This window comes from Sphaeroforma arctica (assembly GCF_001186125.1).
Source record: "Sphaeroforma arctica JP610 unplaced genomic scaffold supercont1.598, whole genome shotgun sequence".
NCBI classification, from domain to species: Eukaryota; class Ichthyosporea; order Ichthyophonida; genus Sphaeroforma; species Sphaeroforma arctica.
In genome coordinates, this window is record NW_014039960.1 from 18,056 (window position 1) to 29,868 (window position 11,813).

General features: G+C 43.0%; 2 protein-coding genes across 2 annotated transcripts in view; one reads left to right on the forward strand and one right to left on the reverse strand.

Moving 5' to 3' along the window:
- The window catches only part of SARC_07493 (hypothetical protein), a gene marked incomplete at its 3' end in the record, with an annotated part of 8,108 nt that extends 1,438 nt beyond the window's left edge, over positions 1-6,670 (forward strand). The window contains exons 2-9 of the mRNA XM_014298568.1: positions 185-399; positions 1,231-1,316; positions 1,938-2,101; positions 3,084-3,298; positions 4,950-5,205; positions 5,636-5,775; positions 6,212-6,384; positions 6,562-6,670. Of these exons, the coding sequence (XP_014154043.1) occupies positions 185-399; positions 1,231-1,316; positions 1,938-2,101; positions 3,084-3,298; positions 4,950-5,205; positions 5,636-5,775; positions 6,212-6,384; positions 6,562-6,670 (1,358 nt within the window). The remainder of the gene's footprint in view (positions 1-184; positions 400-1,230; positions 1,317-1,937; positions 2,102-3,083; positions 3,299-4,949; positions 5,206-5,635; positions 5,776-6,211; positions 6,385-6,561) is intronic.
- Positions 6,671-7,669: 999 nt separating this feature from the next.
- Positions 7,670-10,793, reverse strand: SARC_07494 (hypothetical protein; the record flags this gene model as incomplete). Its single annotated transcript, XM_014298569.1, has 6 exons — positions 7,670-8,161; positions 8,615-8,678; positions 8,951-9,184; positions 9,280-9,505; positions 9,639-9,965; positions 10,171-10,793. 5 exons carry the CDS (start codon positions 10,791-10,793, stop codon positions 8,646-8,648), a joined length of 1,443 nt encoding a protein of 480 aa, XP_014154044.1. The 3' UTR covers positions 7,670-8,161; positions 8,615-8,645.
- Positions 10,794-11,813: the final 1,020 nt, after the last annotated feature.

Sequence of the window (11,813 nt, forward strand, 5' to 3'; positions counted from 1 at the left end):
GTGTGTGTGTGTGTGTGTGTATATTTGTATATTTGTATATCCATATGTATATTAAGTTATATATATATATATACATATATATATATATATATATATATATTGCGTTTACTTACTATTTTGACACTCCGACGTCTGTGATTGGTGTGAGCTCACCCGGGATTTTCTTGGCTTCCATCTTCTATAGAGCAAGAAAAACAGTTGAGAAGGTCTTCAATGCCGGTTGTGAACATTTCGCACTCAGTCAATGATATGCAGAGTATGCCATCTGTAGCAACGTCCGTCAGGAAACCTCTGTTCGGACTAATATCGGAGCAAAAGGATTATGCGGACATGCGAGAGAATATGCGGATATTCATATATCCACACGAGCACTTACGGATGCCTTTGACTCGCGAGCAGGTGTGAGCTGCGTAAGGAGACATAGGGTCTTAGAGGGTGCGTGTATATCAACAATACGTTTTGTTATGCGGCTTTCAGGTTTTTATTGGATATCAACAGAGCCACGTGTTCAGTTACCAGGATGTATGTCCCTACTTGATATTTACGGTACCATAAAAGTGGACCCTTTGGTGGGGTTTCATAGTGCAGATGCTATAGTTTCAATTTGAGGATAGTGTTTTGTCAGCGCGACTGTAATAGGTTCCACTGAGTTGCGCGTGCATGTGCCACTGCGTAGTTTGTGAACTGAGTTGCAGCCTCGTTTTTCACAGTATACATACAATTCACTTAGAGCCATTTATCTCCGTCGTCAGCATATAGTCCTTAATCAGACCTTTACCATTGCAAATTTTGCGATGTGTGTGGTGTAGGTGGACTTGTGTATCCGCATATCTGCCTATGTGCTGGTATGGAGTCGAACCTCTGTATATCCGATATGATTTTGCTGATAACAACCCATCGATTGCTGAGCTGACCTAATATGGTACACAAATACGGATTTAACTCAACCGGAGGATCCATTCCTCATTCAACGCATGTGGCTGTGTTTGTTAGCACACAAACCTGATCAGTTGACCTTACCATGATGAACGCATTAGACGCTTACCTGTTTCTTCTGCTCTCTGAGCTTATAAACTGCTCTTCTCATAGACCTGTAACAATGACTTTCATAATCTTTCACAGTTGTAGTTTCCATTCAATGCCGAGGGCCTTGATAAACAAAGACCACCTCGAACATACTTCGTGAGCTGCACTTTCTGAGTTTTTTTGTTTCTTTTTGCGACATCTCAGGTAAAAATGGTGGACAAAGGACATGCTCCCCGTCTTGTGCATGACGAGGGCAACGGCACTTTCTCTATACCCATCGAATCGGATTTGTAAGTGACATATATGTCTGTGTAAGTATGTATATATGCATGTGTACCTAAGCCAGATTTCTGTGGATAAAGTCGAAAGAAAACCGGACAATGAAATCTTGTCAAGATGAAGATCTCACCTAGGGTCCATATTACGACGCTGCTGTTTCCTGGTATGTTGTACGTTCGACGGACCGTTTTGGTGCAACTGATTTTTTGTCGTTGAGTCTAGTACCAAGGATACCATAGTCTTCAATTTGGCACATCTCGTTTATTTATATTGTGTATGTACCACAGTCTACAGATATAAGTCCTTCAGCCAAGTACCAAGGATAGCATAGCATTCGAGATCAGCCGCAATGGATATACCTTTTTTTTTCTTTTTTTTGTATATGTCTTTTCATTCGAGTACAAGCTTGAACAACCCTTGAACGGAATCATATGTCTCGGTTAGTAGTGGAGGGGGTTCGGCATACATTTGTGTCCTGTGTGGTGTTTGGTCAGTAGGGTGGTGTTTTAACATGCTACGCCACACGCAGTCACAGCCCAGTGGCGCAGGCCCCTATTCTGTAGTGCATGGACGCATATAACGTCTGCGCTTGTTAAGCTCATACCTCAACTCTCTGCCTTACGGCGGACCAGCATACCCTTCCCCAGCGACGGTACCTTCCAAGCCGGATCAGTCATAGTGAATAACATGCGCAGTACCCCCGGGCTACTTACCAAGAACCCAAAGGGTGCGCAGTTCTTCTTCATACCTGTGTCGTGCTCGGGCATACGTGAGGTGGCTGTCAGTAGGAGGAGCGGTATGTGTATTGTGTATTGCGTATTGTATGTTGAGGTGTTTGGATGTGGTGTGGTGTGGGCATGACCTGTACAAGGGTGTACTCTGTGTGTGCCATCCTACCGTGTTGATAAAACAGTATATCAATAATAAACTACTCTGCTCGAATCATTTCGAAATTGTAGTCCCACTCCTACCAAGTTTCAGCTGAACTCTAATTTGGCCACATCGCCCTGTGCATTCATTCCAGTGTAATTGTACGTAGCGATATACAACCTGCACTGTTCGTACATGACCTATTCCAGAGAAGTAAACAAACACCACCGCCAAATACACGATGCAACCATCTCGTATCTAGTTACTGTTTTTTAACCTATTGTCCAGCGAGCTACACACTAATCACTCGTTATACACATCTGCTTGGACCCGCTTCTTTCTTCATTTGGCCGAAAGAACGCTTTCTAAGGATAGACCATTGCAACCACGCAAACCCCAACTAGAATAAAAGAACCAAGAACTTTATATATATTCCAAGGTACCATTGCTTCGCATACTACGTACTTGTGCATCCACACATGCAGACGCACAAGGCGAGCGATTCTGCAGGGTAGTAACCCCTGGCCGCAACTTGTCTATAAGACCAGTAAAGAAATATATATATACCCCTGGGACGGACCCACTCAGGCATGTTCGCTTGAAATACCTCGGTCTTCGACACAGGCGGAGTTCTGGCCGAGATGGCGCTGTCTTACTACATCGACTATATCAGCCATACCTACACACACAGCAACGGACTACTTCTATATATACATGCCTATCCGCTCATACTAGTTCACGTTTGCTATCTCCCACAATAATACAGGCGGTGTTCTGGCCGAGATGGCGCTGTCTTACTACATCGACTATATCAGCCATACCTACACATACAGCAACGGACTACTTCTATATATACATGCCTATCCGCTCATACTAGTTCACGTTTGCTATCTCCCACAATAATACAGGCGGTGTTCTGGCCGAGATGGCGCTGTCATACTACATCGACCATATCAGCCATGCGTACCCACACTGGAACGAAACAATGGGTGCCAACCACTTCTACATATGCATGCACATGGGAGCGGGTGTATCGGCATCGTCGCACAAAATGGTGCAGAAGAATGTCATCGCCGTGGTGGCCGCCGGAGACTACTCAACTCTGTACTTCTCTCCACACAAGGTACCAAACTTGTTGTATCATCTATATTTATGTTCATATATATATATACATATATATATATATATATACTGTATGTATATATATATATATTTATATATATATATAGTATATATATATATATGGATATTTATTTATTTATTTATAAATATATATATATATACATATACATATATATGTACACATACACATATATATATATGTGTGTGTGTGTGTATGTGTGTGTATTGTGTGTTTGTGTACTGCAAGTAGACTACCTACATTTATGTTTTGCCTGCATCATTGTATGGTATACAGGTGGACAGTAGTTGTTTAGTTGTTGTAGCACGCACTGATGTTTTGTGTCCGAGCAAGCGTTGCTTCGGTGTGATGATTGTCGCTGGCACTATATATATACATATATATATATATATATATATACTATATCTGTATATATATATATATATATATATATAGGTATGGAGTATTATTTACTTACTTATATTTCATTACATATATATATACATGTACATATATATGTACACATACGTATATATTATATATATATATATATATATATATATTGTGTGTGTGTGTGCACTCCAAGTAGACTACATATTTTTATGTTTTGCCTGCATCGTTGTATGGTATGCTGGTGGATAGTAGTTATTGTAGCACGCACTGATGTTTTGCTGTCCGTGCAAGCGTTGCTTGGGTGTGATGATTGTCGCTGGCACTGTATCCAAATAAGACCCTTGACAGCAGTACAGGTTCCTGCACAGGGTGTCGACTTTCCATACTGAATATGCAGTTATATGAGTATATATCTACAATGTACGTGTGCTCCCATCGTCTATGCACTGCCTATGTTATCGTACCGCCCAACGTAAATCTTTCCCCGCTTAGGTACCGACTTTCGCGTGCTGCATGTGTACAAGTGTGGTTGTATTCCTCCAAATGTATATTGCGTGGCGTGGCATGGTGTGTTTCCAGCCTATGATTTCGTAGCATGCCTCTGTGGGTGTTAGTTGTACAGCCCAGCGTGGGTCTTCCTCGGCTCAGAGACCGACCTGCACGTGCTGTGTGTGTCGATAAGTCGCCATATCCTTACACATTCCTTGTGCGTGGCGTTATATGGTGTGTTACCAGCCTATGATTTGTAGTGTACTCCTGTGGGTTGTAGTGCCTGCCTTTGTTGGCGGATTGTTATGTTCTTGGGATCATATTCGAGTAAGTAACCACACCTAAATATAAATATAATAGTGGAAGTAAGTGATTTACAACGCTGTACCTCTGAGGCTTTCTTATATATCTCTGGGAGTGGGTTTTAGTGTGAGTTTTTGCCGCAAGTGCATGATGTGTTTCTGTAACACGCTGTCAGTAGATTGAAGCTTGTCTTGTTGTTTTGAAGTAGGAGTTCAGGCGACCGAGGACTATTAATTGTCTGAAGCTGTCTGTGTATCTTGTTGTTGGGAGAATAGCGCCTTCATTGTTTGGTATTGAAGGACGTCTGCACTGGTCGTTTCCCATTGTTGGCCAACACCGCCAGTATTGATGTATTGAATAAATATACGTTGATATAAATATATATATATATATATATATACTACGCAATATTTAATATGCATTCATACATACACTAACGAATGTTTTTGCTTCTCGTTACCCTCGTCAGGACATCTCCATCCCACCCCACGTGGCCAGCCGACAGTTGGACGCTCTGCGAAGGAAAATCACCCGAGACATGACAGAGACTATCAGCACACGCCGATCTCTAGCCTTCTTCGCGGGGAGGCTAGACCGGGGTAGATTGCGACCTCACCTAACTAAGGCGTACGGGCGAGATACGGATATCATACTCCGGGACCACATGAGCACTAGTGCGTATGTGAAGGGTCTGAGCAGTACCCGGTTCTGCCTGGTACCTCGAGGTGTGTTATCTATCTGTAGATACGAAGGTAAACACAAGGAGTTACAAGTATCTGGACCTTTGTGTGTGTTTTATTTTCTATGGTTCGGATTGGTACGCAACCATATCTCGCACAATACTCTGTTTAAATTTGTTTGATGTATGGGACTCATGTTCCTGTCAATTCTGTGAGTGGTTGCAAGGGCTAGCAATGGTATACTTTGATCGTTTGAAGTGTTATACAGATAATATATGTATATACATATACATATATATATATATACATATATATATATATATATATATATATATTATTATAGTATAGTATAGTATATGTATATGTATATGTATATATATATATATATATATATATATGTATGGATGTATATATATATGTGTGTGTGTGTGTGTAAATGTGCTAATCCCAAATCTAACCGCTCGCCATATTCAAGGGACGAAGGTCAACTCACCGCGAATCAATGAGGTGCTTGCCTACGACTGCGTGCCTGTGATTATCGCTGACTTCTATCACCTGCCGTACACGGGAATCGTAGACTGGGCAGGATTTTCCGTCATCGTACCGGAGAACGATGTATGTTACCCATCTCTAACCACGTAGATACGCTTAGGAATATCTATCAATTCACCAGAGAGCGAGGTATATCACCGATCTTTGCCTGTTATCTATAGTGTTGTCCAACGTTTATTTAGTGGCACGTAGGAGGACTCTATCATCGGACGAAAGAGCGATATACGCTCAGTAGAAACAGATCACCATTCAGTCTTTATTGTGGCGCATGTGTATTGGCATTGTATGCGAGATTTCTACCATTGACTATCGGCTGTGCTTGATATCGGCGCTTGCGTGCACATATGTACCGTATGCACATATATACATCGATGTTTTTCCAGCTTTTTTCAGCACTTCTTCGTTTATCTCTTTAGGCTCCACGTGCGTTGTAGCGGATATGTTGTCTTATAATCTTTCTCATAGGTCTCTGACACCGTGGGACTGCATCACCCCACAGGTCGACCGCCTTAAGCCAATCTTGGAGAGCATCCCACAGGACACCTATGACGAACTGCTGAGCAACGTGCGGAAAGTGCGGGCCATGTTTGAGTTCCACACCCCCGCCGCCAAGGAAGGAGACGCCTTCTTTGCGTTCTTGTTAATGTTATGGCAGAAACGGCACGTTATCAGGTTTAAACATCCCATAGTCGAACACTATGCATGAACGATCCTGGGCCGCTATGGTATCACTGTCCATGTACGTACACCAGATTCTACCTGTCGCGGCTCTAGGTAGTTGCAATAACATTGAAGTATTGAACACGGTAAGCTTCACCGTTGTATGCAGTCTCGAGTTAGCGCCTACAGCATTGAATCCTTCGCCACTGCGTATGACCTGATGCACTCGACAGATACGGTGGAATCGTTCCTGTCCATAGGCACAGTCGACTCTGCCGAGGGTTTCGTATCTCCGTAGCAGAAAGAATATGTTACAGTCCATTGTAAATGAAGTACCTGCAAAGACTCCATCACTTAAGTGGCTAGACAGATTAGACAGTGCATAGGCTTGTGGGGGTCTTCTGGGCTTTACGATGGCATAAACGGTGTGATCTCCAGGTAAGTACGGGAGCAATGGACATACAAGCGCCAAAACATGTTCTGCTGGTGTAGGGCTCTATCGGATTGTGCGATAGCATTGGACCGTGAAATGCAAGCACGGAGTGGTACTATCCAGCTATGGTAGCTCTCTGTTTGCTGTAAGTACAGCCATTTCTACCTGTGAACGGGTTTGGAAGTAGCTTCAATGACATTGAGGGCAGGGCCGCCGCAAGTTCTGCTGATGGCTGGGTTTAAGGTGTGTAGGGTAGACAACGTATCTGCCCAAGCCCTTTGGACGCTTGCTAATGACTGGCAGTCGACTTCATGAGTATATAATATAAATTAAGGTGTCAGAAATCAACCAAAGTAAGCAAGATGTCCGTAGAATTGTTACATGTATACATCTAACGTTTAAGCCCAAGAAGTATAGTCGCATACAATATTAGTAAACTGCTCGCGTGCGCGAAAAAAAACGAAAAAGGTAGCACTGAAACCGTTTCTATTTCCAGTTACTTTATTATTTCCGTCCCACTTGTTGTGAGGGATCTTCTTGTTCGTTTGCCCTCACTGTGTGAGGTATAGGATACTATTCATCATCCCATGATATGTGGCTACTTGATTGCCTCGTACGTCTATGGTACAGTGTGCGTGTAGGTGCAAACAATCAACGATCGCCCTCCCTAATCGCCGTGCACACCATCTTCGTCTGACTACTTCAGTTATAACCGTTCCCTTTGCGTCCTGCGCATTACAATAACATTCACATCTCTATCCTGTGCGATAGAGTGTTGCCCAGCCCAATTGGCATGAGTTCTGTTGTGAGTGTGTGGTCCGTGCCACTTCACGTTCGAGCTGCGTTTTAGTTGCCAGCATCTATTTTCCTATTATATATCTATATATCTATATATCTTATATTGTGTATTATATTATATTATATTATATTATATATACTCTGTACTTCTAGTTGTTTTTTCCTCCGTACCGTTCTTTACCGTTACTATCCAACACTGGTATACGTTCTCACCGTTGTATACAACCGTAGTATACATCCATCCACCTACACACCAGTCTATAGTCATTCACGTGGATGTTTACCAGCGTTGCGCCACACCGTCTCAAGCACGAGTCGTGTCACTCTTCTCAGAGTCCGTCTCTTCCTTGGTTGTGGAGGTGATGATCAGTCCGTGACTGGCAAGTATAGTCATGTTCTCTACTGCGCGCAGTATTCGCTCCATCACCTTGTTTACTTCGGGATCCTTCTGAAAATCGCCCAGCAAGTTAGATCGCACCATGTCACGGACCTCTTCTCAGCCGCACTCAGTATACCCACCATTTCGCATGCCGTGTAGGCCGACAGATCACCTCGCAACTGTTATGAAGAAGGCAAAGACTGGATTAGGAAATGTGGCTGGGCGGACACTAGTCAAGTTAATCTACATGCCTAACTGTATAATGTACGGATATGTATAGTAAAAAATTAAGGTTGCACACATATTCGAGCTACGGTGTTCTTTCGGCATCTGGAAGATAGGTAAGTTCTTGCTCGGAATCCTCAAATACATACAACAGGCCAATGTGCTCTATGTCGCTCGCTATCTCGTTCTTCCAGTCCTGGTCCATGCCGCTTTTATCGGTCATGCTAGACTTAGTGCGGACATCTTCTACCTCTATCAAGAATGTGTCCGACATTCTCTGTGCAATGACGCTTAGTAGCAAACTTCAGAAGTAGGTGGCGGTATTCGGGATCGGCAAGAACCATGTCTACACGCTTGACGTCGAAGATGTGTTTTACTCGACCTTCAAGATCGATGTCGTCACGTACCTTGTACCCACGTCGCCGAAGAAAATTTTGATCACTGGCAGCAAGAACAAGTCAATATCACCACCTGGTATAGCCGAGCAATAATATAATGGATTTGTATATTTGAAGCGAATGCTTAGCAGAATTTCAAATGTTTGCATTGCCATATACATCTACGTATGAACCGGAGACGTATACTTGCACTTGGTACAAGGATTCTCAAACACTCGATTATGATTCGAGAACGCAGCAACGACATATCTGTGATCAAGAAGCAGAGCTGGAAGCAGATGACGATCAGCGGTCGTCCAAGAAAGCGGTAGCAATATACCCATCGAAGAAAGTGACACTCCATACCAGAAGCAGCCGCGCACTCTGCCAGATGTCCACAAACATGCCACTCGCGTTGCGTACATTCCAAGTGTAGTATATGAACTCTAGGGCAAAGCTGACAACAGTCACAAAGATGGGAACGTAACGCTTCCACACCGGGCAGTTCTCGGGCTCAATGGCACAGAAGGTGAAGACGCCGATGATGAACAGGTTCAGGAACACATGCCAAGGCAGGGTGATGAAGTAGTGCGAGTGTCTCTGTGATGTCAAAAATAAAAGGATTGGTTTAGAAAATGTCATTCTATCACGCATCGATATCAACGGACTCCAAATAACCCCCCCCCCATACATACCGTTCTTTGTTTGAAAACGCCGAACATACACCGTTGCCGGAGGATCACCGCCGATATGGGGCCCAGGATTGCCAACGATGCGACGATGAATCCAGTCACATTATATGTGATATTCATAGCCTGGTAGTCTCTAGTCATGTAGCCAAAAGCAGCAGACAGTTGGACGGCCAGTACAATCGGACATAATATTGTGCCCAGGAAGAACTGCACCAAGAAATTTTTGTGTCTGGATCGAAATTCGGGCATACTGCGTGACTAAGAATACAAATACAAGTACGACGGCAAGGGTGATCACGCAGCCTGATAAACATAAATAGAAAATCAATGCCAGTCCAGTATCCTGCAGTTCATCCAGGTACGCGTTTGCGGCGGTTTGGTATATATTCTCGGGTGATAGATGGTACGCTCTCTGCATGGCTGGGCCCACTTGGATACCCGTACCGACAATATTGTCATTGCGAGATACTTCATGACGCTCAGCGCTTGCAATAGTTGCCCGAGCTATACCATTCTCCACCATTTGCAAGAATACGACTGCAGTCACACCTTGACTAGCCAGTGTACCTTGAATGACAGCAGAGAAACCGGGAATCCCAGCCGCGGCAGGATACCCCGCTTCTCTGGTTTGATTTACGGTCTGATATGCTCTGGCTTTCAGAGTCGCGTCAAATTGAATCAGGGTGGGACTGTAAATATAATGTATAGAGAGAGAGGGGGGGGCGAAGGTCAGGCTGCGTAAGTATATATATTGCAGCAAAATAAATTTGATAAAAAAGGTCAGAGGAACTGCTGAGTGGAATATATACGCTGAAGATTGAAATCGATGATTTACATCAATAAATATTAATATGGCTCACAAAATTAAAGCACAAACTTCTCACAAAAACTTACTATATGAGCCCCAATTCAGATCTTAATACGTTTGTGAAGATAGCGTCGGTCAAGTTCTGGTCCTCGTTTCTAATATATAAGGAGGCCACCGAAGCTGTGAAGTTGTCGTACACTTGAGAGTTGTTCATCATATGGGCTTGTCGAATGCCCTGCATTACTCCTGGGGTCAAGGTCACATCATCCACGGGCATAAGTCCATCGTTGGCAATCAGAGCAACAATGGTCATGGGTACAAATACGGCAAATGCGAATATATATGCAAATAGACCAACCCACCATCCGATACCCTGAGATGATTTGCCAAGACTTTTAGCGGTTGGTATGGTCTGAGAATCAGCAGTTCCTGAAGAGCTATGTCTCTTGATGAGTTTGTCAGTGATCAGACCGAGAATTGAGACGGCAAGACTCTTGCGCTTTGAGGATACTATAGTAAAATCTTGACTGGGAGATGCCAATCTCCCAGTGCCTGCAACAATAGGCGATGTTTGTGATACCGATGCCGTCTGTTGTGTCGCAATATTTGCAATATCAATCTGGACTGGGGCAGGTCCAGGGGGCAGTGGCGGCGGTGTAGTGAGATCAATTTCCACTGTGCAGAAGTTCTCTGAACTCTCTGGCTCCATGCCTAGAGAAATTTTGCGACCATGATGTTTTTTATTTGTTTCAACTATTACTTAAAAGCTATTCGGTGGGGTTTTAACCGGTATTTTAGGCTTCACCGTTTTTTGCAAGTATTATACACCGAGATGTGACGAGAATGACTTAATTAACAGAATGTAACTCTCTGCTATACAATTTGAAAATCAAGTTTTTGTTTCGTAGCTTAACTCGTACTAAGCGTCAGATTTACCAGCGTTCGAACACTGGAACAGTCATGTATGTGATGAGCGATCACCACGTTTTAATTTATAGCTCGTCGCTTCCTTTATTTACCTGTCGAAGTCGCCAGCCACACACATCACAATCTCTGACAACTCCTCTTCGTTCAAATTTCTCTCCCGCTAAAGTGGACTTCGTTTTCAATCATTTAAAATATTACTTTCCGCCAGTTGTCTATACCTGCTTGCCAATCGAAACAAGCCAATATTGTTGGTGCCAATTACCAATTTTCCTGATTAAAAGTCCGTAGTGATGGAGTTTTTTTATGCCAATGAAATGTAAGTTGCAGTCTAATTATAGAACAGAAAAACTGTAAACTGTAAAATCCAACCATGAAGTCGCGGTGCAATACTAGTCTTAAATAGTCGGCACACATTTTACCACTCGCATATCCAGAACTCGCTCCTCGATTCGCACAATATTATTGCTATGAACATACTACAGAAGAACAAATCTGGCTGGCATTGATTTATTGGGGATAAACAACTATTACCAAAATGAGACTGCATGAACAGTATACATAAACTTGATATCAAAATTGAACGAACGGCCCGGGACGACAAATGAGGAAGAAGTATGTGCTACTAACCATTAGAATAGGTTCACAATCAACCCAAAACAGACTCCATACCATCTTAACTGCCTTCAGGTGGGAAAAGGATAGAAGAGCACAAATATATTGTACACGGAAGAGCACAAACATATTGTACACGAATAAAGAAAGATAAGTGATCCGGAATAAAACATAGGTAATATATATAATA